At 43.6% G+C, this 12,265-nt stretch overlaps 4 protein-coding genes across 4 annotated transcripts; 2 read left to right on the top strand and 2 right to left on the bottom strand.

The window, feature by feature from the left end:
• The first annotated feature begins 168 nt into the window (after positions 1–168).
• EAF02_005852 (uncharacterized protein) lies at positions 169–3,348 on the top strand. The gene is made up of 4 exons (XM_038901900.1): positions 169–414; positions 932–1,128; positions 1,179–1,739; positions 1,789–3,348. The coding sequence occupies exons 1-4, from the start codon at positions 313–315 to the stop codon at positions 3,104–3,106; spliced, it is 2,178 nt and encodes a 725-aa protein (XP_038758117.1). The 5' UTR covers positions 169–312; the 3' UTR covers positions 3,107–3,348.
• A 980-nt stretch (positions 3,349–4,328) lies between these two features.
• Positions 4,329–5,218, bottom strand: EAF02_005851 (uncharacterized protein; the record flags this gene model as incomplete). Its single annotated transcript, XM_038901899.1, has 4 exons — positions 4,329–4,403; positions 4,544–4,756; positions 4,796–5,082; positions 5,209–5,218. The coding sequence occupies 4 exons, from the start codon at positions 5,216–5,218 to the stop codon at positions 4,329–4,331; spliced, it is 585 nt and encodes a 194-aa protein (XP_038758116.1).
• A 76-nt stretch (positions 5,219–5,294) lies between these two features.
• On the bottom strand, positions 5,295–6,890 carry EAF02_005850 (uncharacterized protein; the record flags this gene model as incomplete). Its single annotated transcript, XM_038901898.1, has 4 exons — positions 5,295–6,470; positions 6,543–6,577; positions 6,633–6,751; positions 6,802–6,890. The coding sequence occupies 4 exons, from the start codon at positions 6,888–6,890 to the stop codon at positions 5,295–5,297; spliced, it is 1,419 nt and encodes a 472-aa protein (XP_038758115.1).
• Positions 6,891–7,869: 979 nt separating this feature from the next.
• On the top strand, positions 7,870–10,911 carry EAF02_005849 (uncharacterized protein; the record flags this gene model as incomplete). Its single annotated transcript, XM_038901897.1, has 3 exons — positions 7,870–8,235; positions 8,528–10,390; positions 10,441–10,911. The coding sequence occupies 3 exons, from the start codon at positions 7,870–7,872 to the stop codon at positions 10,909–10,911; spliced, it is 2,700 nt and encodes an 899-aa protein (XP_038758114.1).
• Between the last annotated feature and the right edge of the window lie 1,354 nt (positions 10,912–12,265).

Raw genomic sequence — 12,265 nt, 5'->3', positions numbered from 1 at the left:
AGAAGTAGACAGCTTTGCCTATCGATTCGATGATTGACCCTCGCTATACCAAGTTAAGCGCAAAACGAGGCGGTGTATTCAGGCAAAATCAATGACCAGCGGCCGCAAAAACCCGTGCACCCGTGCCTAACGTCTCGTCCACAGTCGCGTCTTCTTTTATTTATTCATGCTTGATATACCCGACATCTCAACACATTTCACGATACAGCCTGATGCCTCTTCCTTTAGGTACAACTATACGGTTGAGAAAGAAGATTTGAGAATGGAGGACTAGAACTCTTATCGTTATTCTGAAGTTTCTGTCGAGAAAATATGGACTTTGACAGCAAGCAGGTCGCTCCAACCAGATCAGCAACTAACTTCGACAATAATTTCAGATCGCAATCATTCTCAAGCATAAAAAGAAATGCAGGCGTATGTAGAACTCTCACTTTTTGACTTTCATACATATGTCAATGATGAACATCTGGTAAAAGGTCTGAGTGCTCAAAAATGCTTCTTCTGGTTCTGCTTTGGTTATACTGTCTCCTTGCTATGGTCGATGATACTACCTTTGCGATTATCAAACCCTGGCGGCGTCCTCCATTTCAGGCAAGACTGTTCTAGCTCAAGGCTATCAGCTTCAACAATGAAAATATGAGGGCAAATTGATGTCTTTGGACACTATTGCTATACGGAGTTAGACATCACATGGCTCCAAGATGTATGACCAAAGGCTGTGATAGAAAGCGGGATTGAAATTGCTGCAAAGGGACTCGATCTTCTGTAGAAGTCAGTTAAGACGCACATTGGTGGTTTATAACTCATTGCACAACCGCTGAAGCAAGCCATATGACGACTCTTTATAGACTGAAAAGACCTGAGACAAAATCAGTTCTCTTCTTTAACAAATTTGGACTATCATGTTCAAAGAGATTTGCTAACTTGTTAGTTTCAAGCTCAGTCCGAAGACAAGCTCGACGAGACGAGTTCAACCGCCTCACTCTCAACTACTAGCAAAGCCATAAAATGTCTGGTGTGTAAACGAGAGGAACTCGTACTCGATCCTTTATATCGTTGTTCAAAATGTTTAGCCCGATGGCATGCTAGTTGTCATAAGCCACGTCCACCGGTTGGAGCTGACATCACGTATGTAATATCTCCCCTTGTGCTAGTTGGCAATTGCTAAAATTAAATAGTGATTGGTACTGCAATCATTGTATTAGAAAACATGGCCTACCACCAACAGAGTTTTCACCAGAGAGGCAATCGCTGGGCGGTGTGTGTGAGATACCTGGATGCAACAAGCAGATTTACAGCATGTTGGGTAAAACCAAAGATGATAGAGTCTTGTGTACTCTGCACGAGATGACAGAGAAAAATAAGAGGTCTAAGCTTGCTAGCAAAGCACAAATATCAGCCATGTCAAGACCGGTCTCGAAACCTATCAAAAAAACAAGACTTTACCCTGTTAAGTATGACGAGGACATGCAAGGAATGAAGCGTAAACGAGGTAGAAAGCCTGGAGATTTGAATAATAAGCAAATGCCTCCAAGTAGTTTTTCTGTTCAGTCAGTTTCCAATGATAAATTAACCGCAAGACCTCAGGAGACTTCAAATTCGGAGGGCCCGTTGTCGACTCTAGGACCGCGACCTCCCCGGGCTGAAAACTTGCCCCATTCTCCCACATCGAGGAAACTCCCTCAATCACAAATGAGAACAAGCAAAGCACCGAATATGGACGGTAGCCGGAAGGGTAAGTTTAATGTATTGAAAACTGAGTGAATATATCTAATATAACCCATTCAGACCTAAAATTCCGAGTCGAACCATAATTCAATCAACGTCAGAACTCCCATCGTCGCCAGAGTATGAGCCTCCACCGCCAGGTGAAATCAAAGATAATATTAGCTGTTCGCCAGAGTATGAGCCTCCACCGCCAGGTGAAATCAAAGATAATATTAGCTGTTCGCCAGAATACGAACCACCGTCGCCAGATAAAGTTGACAGTGATGTCAATATTTGGCAATCTGACGTGGAGCAACTCGATATTGAACAGGACGATAGCCCTGGCTCTCAAATACAAGACGAGCTCAGAGTTTTGCAGAAAAGTGGACGACCGCTTGAAACAGTATCAACCTCTGCGGAGAATCAGAATCCTGATAGCAAAGCTTCCCTCCTCGACCGAAAAGAGGTTGTCGAGGAACAATCCTCGGCAGCTTCTTCTACGATCCCATTTCTAACAATTCCTTTGATCAGGAAGCCATTAAAGCCTATATCACCAGAGTCTAATCTAGATACCACAGCTCAAAACATGCAGTTCCTTAACCCAGAAAGTGAAAACCGCGACGTCTTATGTCTAGCTCAGAAGCAAAAAGCTGAAACTATGGTTGCAAAAAAGATAGCTCCGTCTAAGCAAGTACTTCATCATCAAAAAATCATCAATAATGCAATGAATCAGTTTATACCTCTCCAGCCCACCGAAAATTCTCGGGAGTTGGAGTCTACGGTTTCACAATTATACCAGGAGGGACCGAACCAGGAGAGATCGAACCAACAGAGTCCGAACCAGCAAGAGCCGAAGCACTCTGCGCCACTTTATGGCGATTACAAGCCCAACACTATCGAGTATCAACGTCAATTGCGCTGCTTAACATATGATCCCAGCGTTCTTGATCATTATCTAGATCTACAGAAAGAATCACAGGCTAGGGCTGAGGTTGAAAAAGAACAGAACATTATGCCCCAATCAGATAATGCCGCCGAAATGCAAATCTGGGGTAATATTGATCCTAGAGTCGTCTGGCCAAAAGAACAATCTGAGAGTTGGTACGAGGCTAAACGTAAAGAAATCGATGCACGGGGTGGAAAGAAAGCGAATTTTGGGATATTACTTACGGCACAAGTGAGAAAGGAGAGAGCGGATAGGGGTTGGCATCTTAATCAGAACAAAGAATATGTTCCCAAGGCGGACAGAAAAGGTGGTTCGATCTTTGTGGGAGATGATGATAGTCGAGACGATATCGAATTGGCGATTAGGGGTGGAAAATTAGGAGTTCTTGTACCGGTGACAGGAAGGGACGGGAAAAAAACTTCGAAAAAGCAATTTCTCCCAAAAGATATTTGATGGGTAATTGGGAGTATGGATTGGGGTTCCGTTTTCTTGGGGCGTTTGGTTTGGATGTGGGAACGATGATTTATGACCCCCTTACACTCTTACATGGCCTCTAATTGGAGTAGATAGGAGTGTGGCATAATGGATAACTATGGGCGAGACTGGGAAAGTCTCAGATGTCACGGAGTCTTTTGGTACTACCCACATAACATACATACAAGAGGGTATGAAAATGGATATACAATGCATTAACAGAATCCACTGTCTTTGGTGCACGCTATTGATGTCTATACAAAGTTGCTCTTGACTGCTCTGGTAAATCCGTCAGTAATATCTTCGTATCTGAGCAATTATTGATGGTCTTGTTAAACTGCCCCTTCGGTACTTGACGTAAATTAAGAATGAAGACATACACATTACCAACCGAAGTATTTGTATTGTATTTCTAGTATTAGACATTAATTTGTTATACTTGGGGAAGAAGAGAGATGTGATCAGTTGCCCAGCTGAACTTTCATTCGGCTCCCGAAGTTCTGAGCTGTTAGTGTAATGTCAAGGTCTAAGGAAGGGTCTGGGAAGCATACATATCTATTTTCAGGTTTGGAGTTGGGTTAAGGAGAGTGGATCCAGATTTATTCCATGTAGACTGGACTGGTCCAAGTAGACTGGTCCGGGTTCAGGATGCAACAACCCTTTTGGTGGGAAGGGTGAAAATGGCTACTGGGCGGGGCGGAATAATGATCGCCTAGGAGACTGTGATGTGATGGAATATAGAATTTGGATATTTGAGACATTGTTGAATTGTTGGATGTGTGCAAATAGGAGGTTCTTTCTTATCGGAATGGGGTGGACCAAGAGATGAGATGAAGGAGGTGAGACGAGTGATAAAAGGATAATTCATTGGAATTGACGGGAGCAGAGTGAAGGTTTCGTGGAGGCGGGATTGCACCTGCCGCTGGCGCTTTAGGTAAGGCTTTCATAATCATACCAGTCTCTGTACCTTAAGACATATCACCACTTATCAACTACTAGACAAGACGAGATCATAATGTTATTGATATTAACCTCAAATGCTTTCGCCCATTTTCTTCACTCCCAAAAACCTCACACTTTCCGATTCTCCTTTCTCATAAATCCTTCGAGACAACCAATGCACACTGCAGAAATGAGGCTCGCGTTCTGAAATCCTGCTCTCATAAGCATTTTCGGTTCGTCTCATGTATCTGATCCTTGACTAAAATGCCCTAATTGTTTGGGGGGCACCAGGCAATTCCGTCGAGTCTACTGTCTTTGACAACACAGTGGATGACTGCATTGTTATTCGTCGATAACTTTCCCCCGCTATGCCAAGACCATCAAGTTAGCTCTCCCCATCGTTATATTGTGTTTGCAGAAGACGACCTCATGAATGAAAATAGAAGGAGAAAATGAGAAATTTTAATGTCTCACAACTCCAGGTAGGTTGAATTCCGTCACAAGAGTCCGCTGCGATGGCCAGTCGCCAGCCTCAAGGCCTTGCCAATCAACGCTCAAACCTTCAATACCATCACCTTGTCTAAGGGCGGCTCCCAAGGAAGATTGGTTCGGTCGGAGGAGTTGCCATCTCTCTCTATAACAGTGAAGTAATCCCAAATGCGCTTGTAAACAGACTGAAGCCCATTTCTGAGGCCAGACGGCGTGTCACCGGCAAGAAATGTTAACAGGGAGGAGAGCCGAACTGGTTTCATGGCCGTCTTCCCATCGGGTCAGCTTTACCAGGAACCAATCATTGGGAATATCGTTACTCATGGTGAAATCGTTTGATGTTGTCCGAATTCGAGAGCTGAAGTTGTGCTGTGTTGAAATGGATTGTAAGTAAAATGGGTTGCTAAAATGAAAAGCGAGTGATCTTGTTGAATTGAGTGGCAATGTTGATGGTCGAAAGCCCAGAATATATAGCCTCTCACCGTCAATACAGTTTGGGTTGTTCTCTTTTACAATAGCAATATCTTTCAATATTCTCAAAGGATAGGTAGTGAGGGAACATAGACTCTTTCATTCGTGTTTTCCATGGGCATGAACCCTGCTTTGTAGCAATCATTCTTCTAAAGTGGATTCCCTGAGTTATAACTAACTCAATGGCATTCTCAACATGCGTGCACCAAATGTAAGCAGGACTTAGCCATTGCCATGATAAGCTAGCAAGATAAATACATTATGATCAATCATACTCATCATATCCATTGTCGAAGCGGCCTTGTTCTCTTTGTGTGCTAACAAATTCTTCAGTCATCAAATTGTTGAGCTTTGCTCTCTTCAAAGCTTTCACATCTTTGTGCCAATCACAAGCGTAATTACAAGCAGGCACTTCGTTCTCTCCGAAGTATTTGCAGATCAGCTTGTGTCGACATTCATCAGTTTCTTCGCAGTATGAAACCAAAGCTCTCAAGCTATTAATCCTAGCTTCTAGATTGACTCTTTCTTTGGCATCTCGAGAAACTCTGTTGTATGCTCGGTCACGATCTTCGCGGCTGTAATACATAATATGTATGCTGGCCTTTCCATCCCTTCCGGCTCGTCCAGCCTCTTGATAGAAGCCTTCGAAAGATTTTGGAATTTGCCAATGAATAACAAACCGTACATTTTCCTTGTCTATGCCCATGCCAAAGGCGGTTGTCGCAACTATCACGTCATAGCCCTTATCATTATTGATCCATCGATTTAATGTTTCGGTCTTTTCTTCGTGAGTGAGTCCGGCATGGTAGGCTCTGGCCCCTATTCCGCTATGTCTCAATCTAGACGCGAGATTCTCACAATCTTGCCTAAAAAGAGTGTAGATAATTCCTGACACATTATCCAAGCGTTCACGCTTCTGTTCCAGTTCGGCCCGACGTTCTGGGGTTTCCATTCGATTTCTGTGAACACCCTTGAGCCAATGTAAGAAATCATTGAAATAGTCTGATTCATCTGATTTGAATCTCACTTCATAATGAAGGTTCTCGCGGTTCGTTGACATTCTGAAAACCTTCAAATTTGTTTCTGAGAGACCCATAGTGCCTATAACATCTTGCCGTACTTGATCCGTAGCTGTTGCCGTTAAACAAATAATTGGTATATCAGGAAATGTCTCTCGGAACCAGGAGAGATTCTTAAAGGACTTTCTAAAGTCATGGCCCCATTCGCTAATACAATGTGCTTCATCAACGGCAATCCTAGCAAGCTCTCGCTGTTCATGCACAGTGCGAAGATGTTTGCGGAAGTTGTCTGTAGAGCAATACTCAGGAGTCACATACAAAAGTCTTGTTAGGGGGTGACCAGATTCAAGGTCTGCAAGGAGTCGTTGTCGTTCGGGCCAAGCTGTATTTCCATTAATTGTACCCGCTACGATTCCTGCAGACTGTAAGGCATTTTACTTGATCGGTCTAGCTTGATGTAAGTATAGAGAAACGCATGGCCGATTCTGACTTACCATTAATGAAAGTAATGGCGAGATAACAATGGTTACTGAGGCGTAAGTATTGGCGCTGAGAGATGAATGAAAATAGGCGTCGAGACTTACTCCCTTGATCGATCACTGCAGGCAGTTGGAAACATAAGCTTTTCCCAAATGAAGTGGCAGCCTGAATGAAAACATCGTGTCCATCCAGTGCAGCAACGATAACCTCTCGCTGTAAGGGCCTGAGAAATTTTAGCTTACATTTTTGGGAAATATTGCCAAGGGGGACTACCTGAATGAGGTTTTTTTGAATATACGGCGCAATGTAAAGTCAATGTCAACACAAGAATCGGATCTTGAAAGGGTCCTTGACAAGGGCATTTGTAAGATTCAGAGGGGAGATCTTGGAGAGTTGCGTGGTTTTAGTCCGTTTGCTATTGTAGTGTAGCAGAAGGAAACTTATCAGTTATTAGACTCTTGAAGTGTGAACAAATCGAATGCCTTCTTCTTGTCAGTAGAAAAATATCCTTACTCTTGGTTTCTCACAATGTCTTTGCTCGTTTTGTTTGGTGATTCAGCCTCCAGCAGAAGCTATTCTGGGGTTCTGTATAACACAGCAAATAGATTGAAGTATATTATGGAACTGGTTTGAAATCAAAGACTTAGTATGATCTGAGATCTATCAATGATTGTTTATCATCTGAACAGTCAAGATCCATTTGTAAGGATCAAGTAAAGCTGGAGGAAGAACGATATCAAAATGTATCTAGCAGGCAGGAGTTGTCAAGAACCTCTCTAGCCCTTTGGATGCGATACAGACAACAATGAAGATAGATGAAAAAATCTGTGGTCTTAACTATCTTCTAACTTAACGTATCACCTCCATGAAGTATGAAGATATAAGTTCTGAGGTTACACTGCCGTCGTACTCAAAATCAAAGGGAGAAATGCATATTTTATTAAACACATCGGTACCTGCATCAATTTAAAGCCGGCGCTTACCTATTTCGAGAAAGCTTAACCGAAAATCATGATGCTAGAGAAATGATCAATGTGACAAACAAGCAGTTCAATTGCGACAGAAGAGAGAGAAGACCCTCGATATTGCCCCTTCTTGAAAACATTACGGATGCATGGTGTTACATAGGACATAAACCCCTCATTATGCTGCTTGTCCTTTCTTCTCGACCAATTTTCAACTTTACCGCCCATTCAAAGGCACGGATTCTTAAGTAGTTCCCATCGAATTGATAAGGGTCTGGTCCCTTTTTCGCGAAACAAGAAAGTGTTGAAACATCCTCAGCCACATCTTACGGAAAACACCGACAACATTATTGAAAAGGTTGGAGTGGAAGATATCATGGGTCCCACTGGTCCTCCCCTTGGAGCAGCAATAATGTCATCAGGTCGACCGAAATTCGAAAATGGCATGCCAGTTCCAGGCCCGGGTCCTAGACCACAGAATCTAAGCGCATCTCGACGTGGTCTTCCCCTTCGTCATGCTCAGTCGAACTCTTCTCTATCTTCCAAAGTCCCGCCATCGCAAGGGCAGGTTGTCGCCTTAGTACGGGAATCTATGAATAAGGCTTTGGAGGAAAACATAGTGAAAGCTGCAGAGTCGAGCGCTGTCAGCAACGAGCTGATGCCAGGAGTCACGATCGATTTGAGCCATAGACGTATACAAAGATTTCCAGAAGAGGTTGTCGACATCATAAAAGTCGAACTCGTACGGTTATTTATAATCTTTCATTCCTTGCATGAGGCTTGGAACTTGTCTCACATGTTGAGCTCTTCCAGCATCTCGGAATTAAATATATTTTTTAATGATAGCTAATACATATTCCATGGTACAGACTTGCATTATCCCACAACGAGATCCAAACATTCCCCTCCAGATTCGCAGAATGTACCTCGTTACGATATCTGAACCTTCGAAACAATATCATTCGAGAATCCCACCAGCAGTATGCAAGGTCAAATAGCGTGAGGCAAGCTCAAAGACGCTGACTTTGTTTTAGATATGCCAGTTAAACTTCCTCGAAATTCTCGACCTTGGACGAAATAAACTACGGACGTTGCCACCAGGCATTATAAATTTGACATCATTGAAGGTTTTGTCCGTTCAAAGGAACAGGATTGAGGAACTTCCTTTATGCGTGGCAGATATGACATCTCTTCAAATCCTGAAATTGGATGGGAATCCCCTGAGATTTCCACCAAAAGAGATCCTTCAGGCGCAAGCTTTGAACTCCCCTAGCGGCGGTCCCCTCCAAGAAGGTGAGATAGATGATCTTGCTGTCACAGCACAGATCAAAAGATTCTTGAGGTCCAAAGCCATGGGTCGACTCGAAACCGAATCTGGCGGAGAAGAATCGAGCGAGGGTACCGAGACTCCACGGCCTACGATGAAGCGTGTTGTGAGTGGTCGCTTCCCCATAAAGGTCGACGGCGTTCCCCCATCGCCAGCTCAACCTCGACCACCACCTATACCTTCTAGATCACACCAAAGAGGCTTCTCGCAACAAAACGCAGCGCTTCGGCGACCTGGCGTAATGCCTCTCACAATCGGAAGCACAAACGAAAGGGTTCGCAGTAACAGCGAGAGCCTTTTGCAGGCTAATCGTGATCGACCGGACCGCTCTTCAACGGATCGCTCGCGACGAATGGGTATCGTTTCAAGGAAGGCGGCGGAGTTAGGGACGGTCGACGAGACGAACAAATCGAATCGTTACAGTCTCCACAACAGGGGCCTCAGTCATGGATCTGCAATGCAGAGTAATGGTACTGGGTCTAATGGCAATACGATTAGCCCAGCAAGCCCGGCAGATTCGGCGGGGCAGAGAGCTACCTACGTCCGCCGCTTATCAAGCTTACCGGAACGCAAACGAGAATCTACTTCCCCAGATCCTATTATTGAAGGGGCTAAAGGTGTACTGTACGCTTTGTTTCAAGTCCATCCTCTTATTGAAACCTTGATTGGCCTGGTTCGGAATCCTGGCGAGAAGAAGTCAACTTTGGAGAGGGTATTTTACAATGCCAAAACACATGTGGAAGAGCTAGATCAGGATGTTCAACGTTATGATTCTTACTCGGAGGAAGACGAGGAAGCTTCTCCTCGATCCAACGAAAACGTGAAACGTGCCTGTTTGACTTGTGTTGGTGCATACATTCACGTATGTGCCCAATTATCACAAAATGTCGAGATTCTTCTTATCAATGGCGATCCTCGATACATTCGGACCCTACTACTTCAATTGTACGGAAGCGTAGCAGAAGTACGGAATGCTGGCGCGAGCTTGTTTCCCCCTGGACAAAGCCGATCTGGTAGACGCCTAGGAAGTAACCACGAGGTAGGATATCCAATCCGAGACAAGTCAGTTACTCCGACACGAGAGAGGCCTGGTACGAACTTTAGATCGAGAAGTGCGACTGTAATTCAACATTCAAATAATCTACGAGTAGCGATAGATGCCCCCCCACCATTTGTCAGTGGAAATGGGCGTTCCGCAACTATGACAAGCGCTACTCCACGCTCTGGAGAATCATTTGGTTCAACAGGCACTAGTGGACGTCTAGTGGGAGACTTTACTGAGGAGGATAAAATCTTTGAGAAGATATTTCTTCGTCTACAGCAGACATCAGAAATGGCCCTCAAAACTCTTCCAAATGTTAACGCCCATTTTCTCGGATCGATGCAAAAAAGTGCAATATCAAGTAATGCAGACCACGGTAAACAGTATTGGCAAGTATTAATACACAAATGCACGCACGCGTTACACATAGCGGATGCGCTTAAATCTCGTCTATCACAAATTAAATTGAAGGATCCTGACATCAGAGAACAAAAGGGTTTCTGGGAGATATGTTGGGCGATGGTAGATGTAAGTATACCTAATTATGATAACACACCATTATATGCTAATAGATTCAGTCATATCTAGACTTAGTTACCAAGGTCAGGGAAGTTAAAGGCGTTATCAGCTTCATCCCGTCTGAAATTATTGTTCTTCTCAGACCTCTTCAAAAGGCCATCAAAGAAACAGGTTCAATGATTACAGCATCACCGTGGGGCTTCTTGGCCAACAGGCAAGCAAATGGTGGTTCGAATGGCTCCTATACAACGCAATCGCCTGCCTCTCAAGTCCCCTTGCCGATGACTCCTCAGAGTGCAGCATTAGGACCAGCGGTTCAGGCAACTGTTCCATCTACTCCACAGAGTGTTTCTTTTGGTGCCATGTTTAATGGCAATGTTTATGAGCGCGCAGATACTTACTTGTCGAATGGATCAAGAACCGGTACCATGTCTTCTCAGTTGGGTGTTAATGATGGACCGACTATTATGTTAAGCCCGTCGCATTACATGAATAATCGGTTTAATAGTAATGGGAAAGCGGCCTATTGAAACCGAGGCTTATTCCATGAGTCATAACTTTGGGTATCTTAATATTGGATGAGATGCACTATCCTGGTTGTCTCTGGCCAGTTTGTTTGGTATCGGTATATCAGCGGGACTCTTTTAGCGGGCATATAAAGATTGAAGTTTGAAATGAATGAATGGGGCGAGAAATGAGAGGATGGATTTTCATATTTAGCGTGAATGATACGGAAGGAAAGGAATGGAAGGCTTACAAATGGATCGAATGGGATGGGATGAAGTCATTGAAGGCAATTTTTCAATCATAGCATATACCACTGTCATTAGCGTTTTGATCATTTAAAGAGTTTTGGTTATTTTTGGTAACTTTTGGGGGATTGTATGGATTAGATGTTGGCGTGTTTTATACGAGGGATGTATGATGGGTGTAGGAATACTGGAATTCGAGGGGCGTTATTGGTTGGGTGCATGGTCTGGTGCTCTGGGTGTTGTTTGGGTTTGAGTTTTAGTTTTAGCGTGGAGATTGATTGGTAGGGTGAGAGATGTTTTATGCTAGATGTTTTGATAGGGGAGTGTGGGTTTGTGGTCAAGAGGAGGATATAAAGAGGAAAGAGGAGAAAGGGGGAAGTGAATATGGGAATTTGGGGTACGGGGTGCGGAGTAGAAGGATAGTGCGTGTACTGGACTATTGAGGGATTTGGCATGGATGGATTGGGATTAAATAATTCGATTTGACACTTTTAAATCCAGGGTGAAGGATAGAAAAAGATGATGAAGCGGAATGAATAGAAACCGTGGTATATACAAGAGATTGTGCACTTATCTAGCTAGTACTGAAGGCATAGGCCCTCGGATAGATAGGTAGCGATTGTTAGATTGAAGTCAAAGAAGGGTGTGAGATGGAAGTAGGTAGTTCTTCAGAGGTAGTGGAGCAGTGGGGTTTAGATGGATTGAATGATTGAGATGAGATAAACAGAGATGAAGGAGATGGAGAAGGAGAAGGAGAATAGGTATCTAGGATTATCAGTTCATGCAGTCAATACAAATATACGAATACGATTATTGAATTAATGAATGGATGAGAGATGAGATTATTTGTGTGTGTGTGTGTGTGTGTGTGTGTGTGTGTGGAGAGAATTACCTAGTAAATACATATTACTAAGGTAGGATATGATGGATGGATAATTTAAAATAATAGGATGGGATGGGATGGGATCTTGAGGGATGTGATGTGAGTTGTGAAGTTTGAGAGAATAGAGTATCAGAGTATCTAAATGAGAATACCTAGGTAGGTAGGTAGTTCAAAAGATGGGATTTACTGGATTATTAGAATCACGGGGGCAAGGGGGGAAGTTGGTAGTTGGGTAAATTTTTAAGATTT

Source organism: Botrytis sinoallii, assembly GCF_014898435.1.
Source record: "Botrytis sinoallii strain Bc 23 chromosome Unknown BSIN_009, whole genome shotgun sequence".
Classification (NCBI taxonomy): Eukaryota; Fungi; Ascomycota; class Leotiomycetes; order Helotiales; family Sclerotiniaceae; genus Botrytis; species Botrytis sinoallii.
The sequence above is the reverse complement of the archived record's forward strand: the minus strand, read 5'-3'. Positions and strand labels throughout refer to the sequence as shown.